This window comes from Ranitomeya imitator, chromosome 2 (genome assembly GCF_032444005.1).
Source record: "Ranitomeya imitator isolate aRanImi1 chromosome 2, aRanImi1.pri, whole genome shotgun sequence".
Classification (NCBI taxonomy): Eukaryota; Metazoa; Chordata; class Amphibia; order Anura; family Dendrobatidae; genus Ranitomeya; species Ranitomeya imitator.
The window spans coordinates 284,477,989-284,497,032 of record NC_091283.1 but is presented as its reverse complement, the minus strand read 5'-3'; the positions used below and the strand labels follow the sequence as shown (position 1 = coordinate 284,497,032).

General features: G+C 43.3%; 1 protein-coding gene across 1 annotated transcript in view; it reads left to right on the top strand.

The window, feature by feature from the left end:
• LOC138663183 (zinc finger protein 157-like) overlaps window positions 1-19,044 on the top strand; it is a 117,112-nt gene that overhangs the window by 92,342 nt on the left and 5,726 nt on the right. The window contains exons 8-12 of the mRNA XM_069749335.1: window positions 9,006-9,155; window positions 9,285-9,464; window positions 9,547-9,670; window positions 9,754-9,851; window positions 10,049-10,139. Coding sequence (XP_069605436.1) covers window positions 9,006-9,155; window positions 9,285-9,464; window positions 9,547-9,670; window positions 9,754-9,851; window positions 10,049-10,139 — 643 coding nt within the window. The remainder of the gene's footprint in view (window positions 1-9,005; window positions 9,156-9,284; window positions 9,465-9,546; window positions 9,671-9,753; window positions 9,852-10,048; window positions 10,140-19,044) is intronic.

Genomic DNA, 19,044 nt, shown 5'->3' with positions numbered 1-19,044 from the left:
GTCTCCCTAAGCTAGAAGATCGTTGGGTACAGCCGGGACCAGCTGCTTCGAAAGCATCACCAAACCGCGCGCCTTACAGCGCGCAAATTTTTGCCTGTAGGACATTATTGCAAGAGAGCTTGGTTGAGTAGATTACACAAGAAGGAAAACACACAGCAAGTCAGCAGGATCTAGGAGCAACATGGCAGATGTGACAACCTACATGGTGAGCTGCAGCATGTGCTACATGTTCACAGATCGACCAGAAGAAGAATCCAATTTCACCTGTCAGAAGTGTAGACTAGTGGCCCTTTTAGAAGAAAAGGTGCGGGGTCTGGAAGAAAGAATAGCAACTTTGAAACTCATCAAAGAGAATGAAGACTTTCTAGACAGAACAGAAGCATCTCTACTGGTCACAGAAGGTGCAAAAAGTGTCAGAGAACCTCCAAAAGCAGATGAGTGGAAGCATGTGACCAAAAGAAGCAAGAAGACCATGGAGAAATCACCAACCACACAACTGAAGAACCGATATCAAATCTTTGTAGAGGATGAAGATGGCACACCTAAGAATGAAGCAATACCAGCAAGCAAAAAAGAAAAGGGCACACAGCAACAAGTGACAGCAAAAAGTACAGCCAAGAAGCAACGAAGAGTGGTGGTGGTGGGAGACTCACTACTGAGAGGCACAGAAGCAGCCATCTGCAGACCGGACATAACTGCAAGAGAAGTATGCTGCCTTCCAGGTGCGATGATCAAGGATGTGACCGATAGGATACCAAAGCTCTTCAGCTCCAAGGACGTCCACCCATTTCTTCTGATACATGTTGGCACCAATGACACGGCAAGGAAGGACCTACCGACAATCTGCAAGGACTTTGAAGAGTTGGGGAAGAAAGTAAAGGAACTGGATGCACAGGTAGTTTTTTCTTCTATCCTTCCAGTAGATGGGCATGGCACCAGGAGATGGAACAGGATCCTTGATGCAAACAACTGGCTAAGACGATGGTGCAGACAACAAGGATTTGGATTCCTGGACCACGGTGTGAATTACTGGTATGATGGACTCCTCGCCAGAGACGGACTACACCTCAACAAACCTGGGAAACACACATTCGCCAGAAGACTCGCTACACTCATCAGGAGGGCGTTAAACTAGAAGAAGAGGGGACGGGAAGAAAAACATTAGACTCGAACAAAGACGACCCAGGAAAACATACTCAGAAGGGAGGTAAGAACATTTCTAAAACAATCCACAGCGAGGAGATTGGAACAAAACAAAATCCTCTAAACTGCATGCTCGCAAACGCCAGAAGCCTGACAAACAAGATGGAAGAACTAGAAGCAGAAATATCTACAGGTAACTTTGACATAGTGGGAATAACCGAGACATGGTTAGATGAAAGCTATGACTGGGCAGTTAACTTACAGGGTTACAGTCTGTTTAGAAAGGATCGTAAAAATCGGAGAGGAGGAGGGGTTTGTCTCTATGTAAAGTCTTGTCTAAAGTCCACTTTAAGGGAGGATATTAGTGAAGGGAATGAGGATGTCGAGTCCATATGGGTTGAAATTCATGGAGGGAAAAATGGTAACAAAATTCTCATTGGGGTCTGTTACAAACCCCCAAATATAACAGAAAGCATGGAAAGTCTACTTCTAAAGCAGATAGATGAAGCTGCAACCCATAATGAGGTCCTGGTTATGGGGGACTTTAACTACCCGGATATTAACTGGGAAACAGAAACCTGTGAAACCCATAAAGGCAACAGGTTTCTGCTAATAACCAAGAAAAATTATCTTTCACAATTGGTGCAGAATCCAACCAGAGGAGCAGCACTTTTAGACCTAATACTATCTAATAGACCTGACAGAATAACAAATCTGCAGGTGGTTGGGCATTTAGGAAATAGCGACCACAATATTGTGCAGTTCCACCTGTCTTTCACTAGGGGGACTTGTCAGGGAGTCACAAAAACATTGAACTTTAGGAAGGCAAAGTTTGAACAGCTTAGAGATGCCCTTAATCTGGTAGACTGGGGCAATATCCTCAGAAATGAGAATACAGATAATAAATGGGAAATGTTTAAGAACATCCTAAATAGGCAGTGTAAGCGGTTTATACCTTGTGGGAATAAAAGGACTAGAAATAGGAAAAACCCAATGTGGCTAAACAAAGAAGTAAGACAGGCAATTAACAGTAAAAAGAAAGCATTTGCACTACTAAAGCAGGATGGCACCATTGAAGCTCTAAAAAACTATAGGGAGAAAAATACTTTATCTAAAAAACTAATTAAAGCTGCCAAAAAGGAAACAGAGAAGCACATTGCTAAGGAGAGTAAAACTAATCCCAAACTGTTCTTCAACTATATCAATAGTAAAAGAATAAAAACTGAAAATGTAGGCCCCTTAAAAAATAGTGAGGAAAGAATGGTTGTAGATGACGAGGAAAAAGCTAACATATTAAACACCTTCTTCTCCACGGTATTCACGGTGGAAAATGAAATGCTAGGTGAAATCCCAAGAAACAATGAAAACCCTATATTAAGAGTCACCAATCTAACCCAAGAAGAGGTGCGAAACCGGCTAAATAAGATTAAAATAGATAAATCTCCGGGTCCGGATGGCATACACCCACGAGTACTAAGAGAACTAAGTAATGTAATAGATAAACCATTATTTCTTATTTTTAGTGACTCTATAGCGACAGGGTCTGTTCCGCAGGACTGGCGCATAGCAAATGTGGTGCCAATATTCAAAAAGGGCTCTAAAAGTGAACCTGGAAATTATAGGCCAGTAAGTCTAACCTCTATTGTTGGTAAAATATTTGAAGGGTTTCTGAGGGATGTTATTCTGGATTATCTAAATGAGAATAACTGTTTAACTCCATATCAGCATGGGTTTATGAGAAATCGCTCCTGTCAAACCAATCTAATCAGTTTTTATGAAGAGGTAAGCTATAGACTGGACCACGGTGAGTCATTGGACGTGGTATATCTCGATTTTTCCAAAGCGTTTGATACCGTGCCGCACAAGAGGTTGGTACACAAAATGAGAATGCTTGGTCTGGGGGAAAATGTGTGTAAATGGGTTAGTAACTGGCTTAGTGATAGAAAGCAGAGGGTGGTTATAAATGGTATAGTCTCTAACTGGGTCGCTGTGACCAGTGGGGTACCGCAGGGGTCAGTATTGGGACCTGTTCTCTTCAACATATTCATTAATGATCTGGTAGAAGGTTTACACAGTAAAATATCGATATTTGCAGATGATACAAAACTATGTAAAGCAGTTAATACAAGAGAAGATAGTATTCTGCTACAGATGGATCTGGATAAGTTGGAAACTTGGGCTGAAAGGTGGCAGATGAGGTTTAACAATGATAAATGTAAGGTTATACACATGGGAAGAGGGAATCAATATCACCATTACACACTGAACGGGAAACCACTGGGTAAATCTGACAGGGAGAAGGACTTGGGGATCCTAGTTAATGATAAACTTACCTGGAGCAGCCAGTGCCAGGCAGCAGCTGCCAAGGCAAACAGGATCATGGGGTGCATTAAAAGAGGTCTGGATACACATGATGAGAGCATTATACTGCCTCTGTACAAATCCCTAGTTAGACCGCACATGGAGTACTGTGTCCAGTTTTGGGCACCGGTGCTCAGGAAGGATATAATGGAACTAGAGAGAGTACAAAGGAGGGCAACAAAATTAATAAAGGGGATGGGAGAACTACAATACCCAGATAGATTAGCGAAATTAGGATTATTTAGTCTAGAAAAAAGACGACTGAGGGGCGATCTAATAACCATGTATAAGTATATAAGGGGACAATACAAATATCTCGCTGAGGATCTGTTTATACCAAGGAAGGTGACGGGCACAAGGGGGCATTCTTTGCGTCTGGAGGAGAGAAGGTTTTTCCACCAACATAGAAGAGGATTCTTTACTGTTAGGGCAGTGAGAATCTGGAATTGCTTGCCTGAGGAGGTGGTGATGGCGAACTCAGTCGAGGGGTTCAAGAGAGGCCTGGATGTCTTCCTGGAGCAGAACAATATTGTATCATACAATTATTAGGTTCTGTAGAAGGACGTAGATCTGGGGATTTATTATGATGGAATATAGGCTGAACTGGATGGACAAATGTCTTTTTTCGGCCTTACTAACTATGTTACTATGTTACTATGTATGTTAATTTCACTGGATGGCCATATTCATATATACAGAGATAGATAGATACATAGATATAACAATAGATAGATATATAGATAGATAGATAGATAGATGTAGATGGATATAGATTGATAGATAGATACATAGATATTGATAGATAGATAGATATATAGATAGATACATAGATATAGATAGATAGATATAGATAGATAGATACATAGATACAGCAATAGATAGATATATAGATAGATAGATACATAGATATAGATAGATAGATAGATATATAGATAGATAGATAGATACATAGATATTGATAGATAGATACATAGATATAGATAGACAAATAAATGGAGCGATAGATAGTTGATAGATAGTTTATAGGTATAGTAGATAGAAAGTGAATAGATAGATTGTTGGTAAATATTGGATAGAATATTTCAAGTTTTATATTTACCACTGGCAGTTGTGGCGACGACAGACGGCTAGGGACCTTTTTTCTTTTTTGTCCTCCGTGTGCCACAACCTATTGTGTATGTAAAATGTAAAAAAAAATATTTTAACATTAAATAATGTTAACATTCATTGGATCAATAAATTTATGCCTGAAAAATTCAACATGTGTGCTATGTACCTTTGTTGTTTTTGCGTGTTTTTTGGGGGGAGGTCTAGCAGCCTCGGGCTCAGAAGACTCCTATTCACAATGAAACAATAAACAGGATTGTTATGCCTAGCTCAATACAATGGAGTTTCACACAACATGGTATTTTAAAGTGCAAGCCTACCGACTCAGAAGAAAAAATCGCAGACACGCTGCTGCTGCTGCTGACATCTGTATCCGACATCTGTGTGCAACAAAACAATACATTTTTAGTACACACACATCCGACAGACATTACAGACTCCCATGATGTATACTGAGATATATATATATAAATGTACTTACATTTTACAAGAGCTACGGCACAACACTCTGTCACGTGCAGGAGACTTTGTGTGAGTGGGATATTAATGGCCGAAATCACATTTCCTGTCACATGACCACATGTGACCACCCTCAAACGCTATTAAAACGTGTGGTCCTATTTGGAAATTTTTCATGATTTGCGTCTGACTGCGTTTGCCATAGCCTTCTATGGCAGAATGAACGCTTCCGTTAGTAGTGCGTTAGCTTGGCCGGACCCAAGAACGCTGCAAGCCGCGTTGAAGGTCCGTCAGAAAAAAAACGTTATGTGACAAACGCATACCAATTTAGGGATGCGTCACGATGCGTTAGACAATGCAAGTCTATGGGCGCGTTAGTATGTGCGTTACATTGCGTTTTTACTACTTAAAAACGAGTCCGTTAGACGGACACACCTAGCGCAATGTGAACCCAGCCTAATAGTGTAGGAGAACCTCAGCAGATGACCGTGCTGTTACTGAAAATAATCTCTATATAATGATTGCATAAGGTCCACTTCTATCTGTAACTTCCGTCTGTAACATAAATCCCACGTCCCTGATTGGTCGCGCCTGGCCGGCCGCGGCCAATCAGCGATATTGGGGCAGGATTTAAATACCGCTTCAATTTTTACTATTGATGCTGCCTATGCAGCATCAATAGTAGAAAGATATAATGTTAAAAATAATAATTAAAAAAAAAACACATTATATTCTCACCTTCCGGCGTCCACGCCAGCCTTTCCCGCTCCTCGTGATGCTCCGGTCCCAAGAATGCATTGCAACAATGACCCGTGATGACGTAGCGGTGTCGCAAGACCGCTACATCATCACGGGTTATAGCCCCAAGGCATTACTGGGACCGGAGCGTCGCGAGGAGCATCGCTAAAGGCCTGGGCTGGATCCGGGGGCCGCCAGAAGGTGAGTATATAACTATTTTTATTTTAATTCTTATTTTTTAAGAGGGATATGGTGCCCACAATGCTATATACTACGTGGGCTGTGCTATATACTACGTGGGCTGTGTTATCTACTACGTGGGCTGTGTTATATGCTGCGTGGGCTGTGCTATATACTATGTGGCTCTGCAATATACTACATGCCTGTGCTATATACTACGTGCCTGTGCTATATATTACGTGGCTATGCTATATACTACATGGCTGTGTTATATACTACGTAGTTGTGCCATATACTACGTGAGCTGTGCTATATACAACGTGGCTGTGCTATATACTACGTGGCTGTGTTATATACTGTATGGGCTGTGCTATATACTACGTGCCTGTGCTATGTACTACATGGCTCGGCTATATACTACGTGGCTGTGCTATATACTACATAGCTGTGCTATATACTACATGGGTTGTGTTATATGCTACGTGGGTTGTGAGACTCTTTCGCCCGGGGCCCTCAAAAACTTGCAGCTGGCCATGGCTTCACTTATTGCTCGTGGCCGGCCGGCCGCAAACGATCAGCGACAGGCGCAGTCCAGCCGCGAATTGACGTGGGATTTGAACTACGCTTCGCTAATTGGTTGCGCCCAGCCGGCTGAATCCTGTGTATTCATTGCATTATTCTGAAATCTTCATAAATAAACTACATACGTATTCTAGAATATCCGATGCGTTAGAATCGGGCCACTATCCAGTCTCTATATAACGACCAGCACTGATATTACCGCCATATGGTCAGTGGTAGATACCAGCCCTACAGAACAAGTAAGAGATCACAGCACAGTTACAGATAATGACTTACCGCTGACGTTCTTTCTGATGGAATCTTTCACTTTTCCCCTCTTCTCCATCTGGCCCAGATCGACATGACAACTTCTTCCAGCCACAACTCGTCTGCAGAGAATACAACAAAGACATGTTTCACTTCTCTTATTTTTAGCCTTCACTATCTATTCCCAACCTGCACAACCTCCTCATCCTGCTGATACCCCAATACTGAGCCGCTGCTGCCATATGTGACCCTATTACTGCACCTGCTGTGTGGTTCTCTGCCCTCTAAATTCTAAAGCACCCATCTATAATATAGTAATGCCAGATGCAAGTGCCCTAGAACACAGTGCCCACATTGTGCCCCCTAGAAAGTAATATTGCCCTGTTTGCCCCTTTGATAGTCACAGTAACCTGAGTTCCCCTATTACAATAAGTGCCCACTTTACATTTAATAATGTCCCTAGTCTCCCCCTGTACAGCTCCCTTATACACAGCATGATGCCCTCTTATACACAGTATACTGACCCCTTAGTAGCCTCCAAACTGTTTGATGGGTCCAACACTGTATGATGGCCCTTTCACTGTAATCCCCACACTGTATGATTCCCCCTCACTGTAATCTCCACACTGTATGATGCCCCTCTAGATAACCTCCATATAGTATAATGCACCAGATAGTCCTCAATATAGTATAATGCACTCCCCATAGGCCTACTCTATATTGTATAATGCACCTCCATAGGCAGACTCTATAGCACAAGGCAGCACCCATAGGCAGACTCTGTAGTATAGGCAGCACCCCTATAGGCAGACCCTATAGTATAAAGCAGCACCCCCATAGGCAGACCCTGTAGTATAAGACAGCACCCCTATAGGCAGACCCTGTACTATAAGGCAGCATCCCGCAGGCAGACCCTGTACTATAAGGCAGCACCCCTATAGGCAGACCCTGTACTATAAGGCAGCACCCCCATAGGCAGACCCTGTACTATAAGGCAACACCCCCATAGGCAGACCCTGTACTATAAGGCAGCACCCCCATAGGCAGACCCTGTACTATAAGGCAGCACCCCCATAGGCAGACCCTGTACTATAAGGCAGCACCCCTATAGGCAGACCCTGTAGTATAAGGCAGTACCCCCATAGGCAGATCCTGTAGTATAAGACAGCACCCCCATAGGTAGACCCCCCATAGGCAGACCCTGTAGTATAAGGCACACCTCCCATAGGCAGACCCTGTAGTATAAAGAGCAGAAGAAGCCACAGCGGACGAACGGGGAGAAGTAAGTATTGCAAGTAGTGGGGCCCTCAGTAAGTGAGATGGCGGGCACTCACGAGCACAGGCATCGGGCCCCTTAGTGTACCGGTGTCCCCAGTGGTGAGTGGACACCGTCTGACTTCAGCACAGAGACTCTTTCAGGGTTTTTGTTAGATACAAGCCAAATATTGAAGACAGGAACCAAGGAAACGTGTATTACCCTCCTAGTTTGGGGTCTCCTACACAATATAGTGTTTCCACAGTGCCACCAGCCCCAATTTTATTTTATTTTATTCTGTTTTTCATGCAGTATATAGAAGTTAAAGCAAAAATGTTAAAAAAAACCCCACAAAATATCCTGGGAAAAATAAACACTGTACACGGAGACATTGGCATCAGATATCTCCTGTCTTGGTTCTTACAAACTCTTATAAAAGCCTCAAACTTCTGTGTGTGAATCAGACCTGAGATCTAACGTGATAGAAGATTACAGTGCGGGGAAGACGGGAAACCTTCATATAGACGGCCGGTGGTGATGGAGTCAGTGACCGACTCTGGCCAAATCTGTTTCTAGAGCCGTAGTAGAAGATGAAGATGTCGTCCTCATCATGAAGTAGTTATTTCTCCTGTCACGTGTAATGAATATCTCCTGCAGTATTGCTAATGCCGATTCCAGTGTCGGTAAATGAGACGAGAATTAGCGTTATGGAAGATGAGTCTGTGAGGAACGTATTCAGCTGCCGACTCCGAGGAAGAAACTGCTTGTTGTGTGTGGCCTAAAATATATAAGTTTTATTAGTAGATGTAAAGAAGGAAACTAAATACTGTAAAATAATAAATCTCCTCATGTGTTTCCCTTATTATCTCCAGTAATTGTATTATTACACAGGATTTTTAAAGATCTTACATCGGCTCATATTCTTCTCATTCAGGTCTGTACAATATCGGATCCTCTCAGTGAAGATCTTCTATATAAGAGAATTTTCCTGATTTACCCATTAAGGATGGATATGGACAGAGACAAGATGGCGGAGAGTATATTACACCTCACCCTAGAGATCCTCTTCCGGCTTACTGGAGAGGTGAGAGATTCTGATGACGTCACATTACATCATTCCTATCTATGGGAATAACAGATGGACAGAACTGGAGAGGTGAGGACTCTGGAAATGTCTGTAGTGAGATTTATTAATGTGTCTCTCCATAACCAGGATTACACAGTAGTGAAGAAGACCTCTAGTGAACGCTGTCAGGACCCTGTGTCTGAGGGATGGGGAAGACCCCTGCGCCCAATCACAAGGCCTCCACCTCACCCCCTGATACATGAGGACATCAATGACCAGAAGATCTTAGAACTCACCTACAAGATGATTGAGCTGCTGACTGGAGAGGTGACACTGCTGGGAATGCTGGGACATTATACAGTAACACTATGAAGGGATCGGGGGATGACGGTATCATTGTATGTGTCAGGTTCCTACAAGGTGTCAAGATGTCGCTGTCTATTTCTCCATGGAGGAGTGGGAATATTTAGAAGGACACAAAGAGCTGTACAAGGACGTCATGATGGAGGTTCCCCAGCCCTTCACATCACCAGGTAATAGACAGGACAAAATAAACACGGCCTATAATTATCAGTATGTTTAGAATGTATTCAGTCCCTTTATGTATTTCCTCCAGATCTATCCAGTAAGAGGACAACACCAGAGAGATGTCCCCGTCCTCTTCTTCCACAGGACTGTAAACAAGAAGATCCCAATGTTCCTCAGGATCATCAGGTAGATGGAGAGAAGGAGTCATGAGATCTCCCCTATGATGTGTAGACGGCTGTGAAGGTCTTGTGCTCAGTCTTGCTTTTGTCTCCAGTATTAATGTTTTGTACTTTTGTTATGAGAACGGTGGAGATGGCAGGATTAGAGCTGATCATAGATGTGACTTCTCCATCTGTCTGTGACTTTTACAATATTTGTTTCAGGGTGAAGATCTGACCCATATTAATACTACAAAGACATATGTGAGGGGTGATGAGTGGTGTAAAGAGGAGATTCCTACATATGACTACCCAGGTGAGTAGTGACCACTAAATGTAGAGAAGTCACAGATTCTTCTCAGTCCTGGCTGTGGCTGCTTTATCAGTCGTGTAGTCCGGCCATATCACAGTCGTGTTATCGCCATTTTTTCACTCAAACACAACGTTTTCTTTCACCCAAAATTGATCAAATGATTTTGGGCATTCAACCCCCTTCTATGGAGCATACATCCTGCAGGACCCTCCTACGTAAATGAGAAATCAATGACAGTTTCCTGTCCAGATCTGTAAACTGCAAAATGAAATGACAGCAAACATAGAATGTGCTAACAAGTTAGAAAATCTTTCAAAGTAACTTTTATCTTTGACCTCTAAGATAGAGATGAGCGAATATGTTCGAAAAACGATCGCCAAACATAAATTCGACACAAAAACGGCACATTCGGATTCGTTATTGGAAGCAGAAGCAAATTTTTATAAAATCGGAAAAAAATCAGTAAGATATGTTAAACAGTGTCTGAAAATATTTGCATTGCCACAAAACATCTTGATAAGTTTGACTAGGATAGTGGTGATGTATCATGAGCAGCGTGGGGCACGTGTTTGATGAGGGGAGTGGGTGAGGAGAGCTCATAGGAGCGGTGTGCTTGTAAATTTTATTTTTCTTTATGCGAGCACATTGCAGTTAGCCAATCAGGGCACAGGAAGCGCCCACAATGTCCTGACACAATGTCATGTGTCATTGGCTTCTGAAATCACATGTCCTTCTCTATATAAAGAGCTGACATTTTGTTTTAGTGCCATTTTGTCACTAGCACAGCGCAGAGAGGCTGCTCCTGATGCTGGGCCTAAGTGCTGATAGAAACAACCATCTAGCTATCTAGCTAAAAATCTAAGTCAGATAGTTTAGATGGCTAATGTCCTGGGTGGATGTGAAATCGACCTTCCAGCAGATTTTTTTTTTGTGCCATTTCTAAATTCCACAGACAAAAACAGCAGGGCACATTTAGCCCTCAACTGGTGAGGTGGAGTTTTCGTCACTCAACTAGTGATGTGGGGGATTGCTAAATAAGAGATTTAGAAATCTCTTATTTTTACAGAAAATGCAAAGATCACGTTTGCTTTAATCGTTTTCTTATTGGCGATTGATTACACATGAGTATAAAAAATTTTTGACACTCACAGGTATCGGAAAATGTAATACTTTGATAAAAATAAAGACGTTTTCAAAATTTGAAAATGTGTAAAAAAGAATTACATGAGTGGTGATGTGGGGTTCAGCAAGGCCAAGACAGCACTTAGCGACAGCTAGCTCTGTTATGCGTGGCCAGAAGAGAGAGGCCTTGACGACATCCTGTTGACAAGGAAATGGATGGAAGCTAGTGAGACCCGTATCCTCATACCAGCATTTTTCAATGAATGGCAGCAGAATACAAATTCCCTGGGGTGTGGCAAACCCCACCTCACCAGTTGAGGGTTAATAGAAGTGTGTTGTGCACTGCTTCTATTGTGCTCCATGCACAAGTAGACCTTTCTAAATCTTATATTTTCAGTTGCTAAACGTGATACAGCACACGATATTTCTTGTTATTTAGTGGCGGTGAAATTGTTCTGTGATTTGACTTGTTGCACAGTAAAAAAAAAACTTTTTTGGCAGTTGCTGACGTGATTCAGCATGCCATATCTCATCTTGTCATTTAGTGGTGGTGAAATTCATCTTTCTGCACAGCTGTTGCAGAGTAAAAAAAAATATTTTTTTTGTTGTTTAACGTGATACAGCCTGCCATATCCCACCTTGTCATTTAATGGCAGTGAAATTCAGCTGCGTGCAGGGCTTATGCAGAGGTAAAAAAACAAACATTTTTTTTCTGTTACCAAATGTGGTGCAGGCCACTATATCCTACTTTCATTCAGTGGCGGTGAAATTGTTCTATGATTTGACCTGTTGCACAGTAAAAAAAAGAATTGCAGTCCCTAACATGATTCAGCACGTCATGTCCCACCTTGTCATTTAGTGGTGGTGAAATTCAGCTGTGTGCAAAAATCATGCAGAGTAAAAAAAAATATATAATTTTTTTCTGTGACAAACGCGATACAGCAGGCTAGATCTGAGTTTGAAATTGTTTTGGGCATATATTCTATTGTATACAGGCCTCATCCACAGTAAAAAAAAAATACTTTCTTCTGTTAGTAATGTCATACAGCAGGCCAGATGTCAGTTTGAAATTTGTGGGTGTTGATATTGTTCTTCATACTGGGGTACACATAATTAAAATCGAAATTGGTTTTCTCACTATCGTGCTACTTAAAGCAGGCTACATTTCCTTGTTTTATTCTTTGGTGCACATATTGCTCTCCATACAGGTATACACATGATAAAACATAAATTTGTTCTGTTACTACCATGCTCCAAAGTTTGGCCACATCTGAAGTTGTAATTCTTTGTGCTCAGATTCTTCTGTATCCAAAGCTCGTCCACAGTAAAAATATATTTTTTTCTGTTACTACCGTGATACATAAAGCAGGCCACATTTTATCTTTTAATTATTTTGGGCCCCTATTGTGCTCCAGCCAGAAGTCCACATTTCACAATATAAATTCTTTGTGCTAATAGCATGGTCTTTAACACTCGGAGCTTTTCTCGGTTTTGCGTTTTCGTTTTTCGCTCCCCTTCTTCCCAGAGCCATAACTTTTTTTTTATTTTTCTGGAAATATGGTCATGTAGGGCTTGCGTCTTGCTAGACAAGTTGGAATTTTGAACAACACCATTGGTTTTGCCATGTCATGTACTAGAAAACGGGGGAAAAAAGTGCAGTGAAATTGCAAAGAAAGTGCAATCCCACACATGTTTTTTGTTTTGCTTTTTGCTAGGTTCACTAAATGCTAACACTGACCTGCCATTGATTCTCCAGGTCATTCCGAGTTCATAGACACCAAACGTGTCTAGGTTCTTTTCTATCTAAGTGGTAAAAAAAATTCCAAACTTTGCTAAAAAAAATAAATTGTGCCATTTTCCGATACTCGTAGTGTCTCCATTTTTTGTAATCTCGGGTTGAGTGAGGGCTTATTTTTTGCTCAGCGAACTGCGCCGACCAAAACAACGTAAGTTTGGGGTTTTTACTTTTTTTTCTCTCTATGCCATTTAGTGATCAGGTTATTCCTTTTTTTTTAATTGATCGGGTGATTCTGAACCCGATGATACCAAATATGTGTATGTTTGATTTTTTTTTTTTAATTATTTTATTTTGAAAAGGGGGTGATTTGAATCTTCCTCGGACAGTGATATAGGGGGCCGACCATGTTTCCCAACTTTGGATGTAGAAAAACTGGTCAAAGCAGTCCGGTCTACAATGGGCCTTAAAGGGACTCTGTCACCTCAATTTGGAGGGAACAATTTTCAGCCACAGAGGCGGGGTTTTCGGGTGTTTGATTCACCCTTTCCTTACCCGCTGGCTGCATGCTGGCTGCAATATTGGATTGAAGTTCATTCTCTGTCCTCCATAGTACACGCCTGCGCAAGGCAAGATTGCTCCGAAGCTTGGGAAAAAATCCCTAAAATCGATGGTGCCATGGCTAGATCCTTAAGGCTGGTTTCACACTTGCGTTTTAAAACGCAGCGTTTTTAACGCAAACGCATTTGATGCAAAAACGCGTTTAAATGCATGCGTTTTTAAACGCATGCTTTTTTTGTGTTTTTTACCGCAAAAACGCAAAAAAAAAAAAACGCAAATGTGAAACCACCCTAAAAAAATCATCCTTACCATTAGAGGACTCGGGCGTACTAAAAGACTCGCTAGATAAAAAGGCAGACTGCTTTTTAAGACACGTCTGGGAAGCGACTGTAGGAGGATTAAAACCAGCAATAGCTGGAACATGTACGGCCCGTGCTCTCATGATCTGACTACAGCAGATAGAGGATCAGCTGAGAGATAAAGTGCCAAGAGACAATATGCTAGCAAATATGACCTTAGTGCATGGAGCAGCAGCTTTCTTAGCAGATTCCTCAGCGGATTCCTCAAGATTACCAGCCAGAGCAGCGGGCTTGTCCAATGCGGCAAAACGAGTCCAGTGGCTCAAAGGGTGTCCGGGGGATTTACCGTGAAAACATAGACTGTGCTCCATCCCGTGTGATGGTCAGTTCCTTTTTGGTAAAAAATTGGAAGAAATTTTGGATCAAGCAGGGGATAGAAATAAAGGCTTTCTCCATTTTCCTGTAGAATCGAAAAAGCCTTCCTTTGGGAGGAGAAGATTTAATAGATGTCATCCCCCAGGAAATAGGAGAAATTGAGACTTTAAAGAAAAAAGAGGGTCAGGCTACATGTTCAAAGGATCCTCTACATCAAAAAAATCTCCCCAATGACAGCAGACCGGAGGTAGGGGGAAGGCTCTCCCCCAGTTTGTGGGTATTAAACATAATCAAAGACGGTTTAAAAATAAAATTCATCCGTCCACCCAAGCAAAACTTTATAATGACACCCTGAAGGAAGTCCCAGCAGGAACAATCGGCTCTGGTGACTGAGGTCTTGGGACTTTTTGAGAAGCAAGTTCTACAGAAAGTCCCGATTCAGAAGGAAGGAAGGGGATTTTACTCCCCCCCTCTTTTTGATACAAAAACCGGATGGTTCCTGGAGAACCATAGTCAACCCGAAGAAGCTCAATCAGTCAGTAGAGAATTGCTCCTTCAAGATGGAGTCTATCAACACGACCACAAAAATTTTGTACCAACACTGCTTCATGGCAGTGATAGACTTAAAAGATGCCTATTACTTTTATCCCAATCCATTGGGAGTATCGGAAGTACCTGAGGGTAGTGCTTTATGTCCAAGGTCAGGTCAAACATTACAAGTATACAGCCCTTTTGTTCAGCGTGTCTACAGCTCCAAGGGTCTTAACCAAAGTAATGGCCAAAGTAATGTCATACCTTCGATCCCGGGACATAGTAATTGTTTCATACCTGGACGACTTCCTTGCAGTAGGGAGGTCGGAGACCCACTGTACCCACCAAATAAGAGAAGTGACGTCAACTCTAATAGAGTTAGGATTGATAATAAATACCCCAAAGTGAAGATTAGTGCCAGAAAAAGTGCAATCCTTCCTAGGGTTAATACTGGACTCTAAAGGTACCTTCACACTCAGCAACTTTACAACGAGAACGACAACGATCCGTGACGTTGCAGCATCCTGGATAGCGATCTCGTTGTGTTTGACACGCAGCAGCGATCTGGATCCCGCTGTGATATCGCTGGTCGGAGCTAGAAGTCCAGAACTTTATTTGGTCGTCAGGTCGGCGTGTATCGTCATGTTTGACATCAAAAGCAACGATGCCAGAAATGTTTTACATGGAGCTAACAACCAGCTACAACGATAAGTGAGTCGCCGTTACGTCACAGGATCGCTCCTGCATCGTTCTGGAGCTGCTTTGTTTGACGTCTCTACAGCGACCTAAACAGCGACGCTGCAGCAATCGGCTCGTTGTCTATATCGCTGCAGCGTCGCTGAGTGTGATGGTACCTTACGCGACAGCTCTGCCTCCTGACAGAGAACAAGGTAATCAAGATATGGAACTTGGCTCCTACGGCAATACAACAGCCAGCAATGACACTAAGAAACGCAATGTCCCTACTAGGCTCATTAACATCATGTATAATAGCGGTAAGGTGGGCACAGTTTCACCTAAGGCTAGGTTCACATTGCATTAATTGACTGCGTTAAACGGACTACGTTACACCACGGCATAACGCGGTGTAATGTAGTCCGTTAATGCCGCCATTGAATGCAATGGCAAATGCATCGCTAGCGCACGCCCACAATGGGCGTGCGCTAGCGATGTGCCGTCATTTGAGTGACGGACCCGAGACGCTGGCTGCAGCGTTTCTGGGTCCGTCACTGCTAGCGCAGATGGAGCTAGCAGATGCTCCATCTGCGCTAGGCGTGATGTAGCGCAGGCACTTGCGCTAGCAGCAGCCCGTTAGCGTATGTGCTGAACGGGCTGCTGCTAACGCAATGTGAAACTAGTCTAAGACAGCTGCAGTGGGAAGTTCTGTCAGCGCAGAAATTATTGAAAGGACATTTAGAAGGAGAACTATATCTTTCCTTGGGCATAAGAGATTCCCTAATCTGGTGGACTGTGAAGAAGCATTTGACATTGGGGGTCCTGTGGCAAAAACCAGTCATGGACATTATTACAATGGATGCAAGTGGTACAAGTTGAGGAGCATACATGAGATTCCACTCAGTACAAGGAAACTGTTCCTCGCTAGAAAGGAGTCACGGTTTGAATGTGAAAGAACTGTGGGCAGTGGAAAAGGCCTTGAGACATTTTCTCCCCTTGCTTCGGGGCCGCCATACTCGAGTTATGTCGGACAATCGAGCAGTGGTAGCTTATATCAACCACCAAGGGGGGACGAGGTCCCGGGGTCTCATGGAGGTGTCAGATCTACTATTCCAATTAGCGGAACAATACCTGTTATCTCTCACTGCACTTCATATAAGGGGCGTTGAAAATACCCAAGCAGACTTCCTGAGTCGCAGAGACTTGAGACAGGGAGAATGGTCCTTAAATACTCAGGTTTTCCAACAAATAGTGCAAACTTGGAGCAAACCAGAGATAGACCTGTTTGCCACCTCACACAACAAAAAAGTCAGGATGTTCTGCTCCCTAAATCCAAGGGAACATCCATTTGCTGTAGATGCCCTACAAATACGCTGGACATTCTCCCTTGCCTACATCCCCCCCCCCCCCCCCCCGATGGCAATGATTCCGACAGTAGTCCAGAAGATGAGAGAGGATCAAGCGAGGGTAATCCTTATAGTTCCATTTTGGGTGAAGATGCCATGGTTCTCCCTTCTGAGGCAGATGTCAATTACAGATCCATGGATTTTGCCGGAAGTTCCGGACATGCTTACCCAGAGACCAGTGATCCACTCTCAAGTGAAGGGCTTCCATCTGGCAGCCTGGAATTTGAGAGGGCACTACTGAATCTCCAAGCATTCTCACCAGGGTTAGTCTCCACCCTGTTGAAAAGTAGAAAATCTATCACATCCAAAATATACGGTAGAACATGGTAGAAGTTCCTAGACTTCCTGGGGGAACCGTTGGAGATGTAGCGCCGGTGGGACCTATCCTAGAATTTCTACAGGCAGGGTTGCAACTCGGGTTAGCAAGTAGCACCCTCAAGGTTCAAGTTTCAGCCCTGAGGGCCCTATATAACTGCAACCTAGCTTCCAATAAGTGGGTGTCTCGGTTCATAAAGTCTTGTAGTAGATCTAGGCCGGTCATTGTCCCGAAGATCCCTCCCTGGGACCTGAATCTGGTCTTGGAGGCTTTAACCAGAAACCCCTTTAAGCCTTTACAGGAGTTATCACCAACATTACTTACACCTAAAACAGTATTGCTGGTAGCCTTAACATCAACCCATAGAGTGGGCGACTTACTGGCCCTGTCTATATGCCCTCCATATACTTAAATTTTTGAAGACAGTAGTTCTAAGACCATATGCAGCCTATCCCCCCAAGGTAGTCCTTAAGTTCCATAGGAGTCAAGAGATCACCTTACCATCATTTTGCAATAATCCTAGGAACCCAGGGGAGCAAAAGTTCCATACATTAGACGTGACGAGGTCCATGTTACATTACTGGATCATAACTAGTCAGTGGAAGAAAGATCAGTCCCTATTTGTAGCCTTCCAGGGTAGTAAAAAGGGGTATGGGGTAGCTAAAGTACCATTGCCAGATGGATCAGGGAGGTCCTTAGTTTATCCTACTCTGCGAGTGGCGCTCCAGTTCCTGAAGGCATCAAGGCTCACTCCACCAGATCCGTGGCTACCTCCTGGGCAGAGAAGGCTGAGGTATCAATTGATCAGATATCTAAGGCCGCTACCTGGTCCTCACCATCAACCTGGTCCTCACCCTCAACCTTCTTCAAACACTACCGGCTACATCTATCTTCCGCTGGTGACCTTTGGTAGAATTGTGCTGCAAGAGGTGGTCCCTCCCTAAGGTGTTTCATTCTACAAAAGTCTCTCAGGTTCGCTGTCATGGGGGAAGGGAAAACACCAAGGTTACTTACTGGTAGCCGTTTTTTCCAAAACCCATGATAGCACCCGTATATTCCTCCCCTTTATCACTCCTTTGGTGAGCACTATAGTTTGGGTGTTTTTAGTTCATATAGTGTGGTGATGGTTTTGCCATGTGTACTAACCAGGGGGGCCTCTTATGCTCTGTAAACCAACTGAAGCGAGGGAGAGGTACCGCCCTTTTATTTTCAGTAGGGTTCCTGTCCTGACTGGGCGGATCCCTTCTCTCAGGTGTGCTGTCATGGGTTCAGGAAAAAACAGCTACCGGTCAGTAACCTTGGTGTTTCTTGCTAAAATTTGATCAGTAATTGGTGGATGAATGACAGTTGTGGCCATGGTGCTCTGAGAGCTGTGCTAAATTCAGGCAACACAAATGAAGGAGACCCAACTTGGATACCAAACATTTCCAAAAATTATTGACAGATACCACTAAAATTTCTCTTTACCGTATTTTGTGGTTTATATGACGCACCCCAAATTTTGAGGAGAAAAATAGGAAAAAAAACTTTTTTAATAAAACGTTGTTGCTTCTTACAATCCATGCATCTTATTGCTTACCGGGGGTGGTAGCTGCTGTGAAGCGGGGTCCCAGGACGCTACTGGCAGAGGCAGGAGTGGGGTGATGCTGTGGACCCCAGACTGGGAGAAAGGGGTTGTTCGGATGTGCGACGCTGCGAGTGTTCGGAGGTGCAGGGGTTCTGCCGACATTTTGTGAAAGCCCGGAGCCCCCTTACTTTCATGGTTTACTTGTGGACTCTGGGAAAATGGCCGCTGGGGGCGGCGCATGCGCAATCTCATCTTCCGAGATCTTGGAGTTGAGATGTCCATCTGTGCATGCGCTGCCCCGGCAGCCATTTCCCAGAGTCC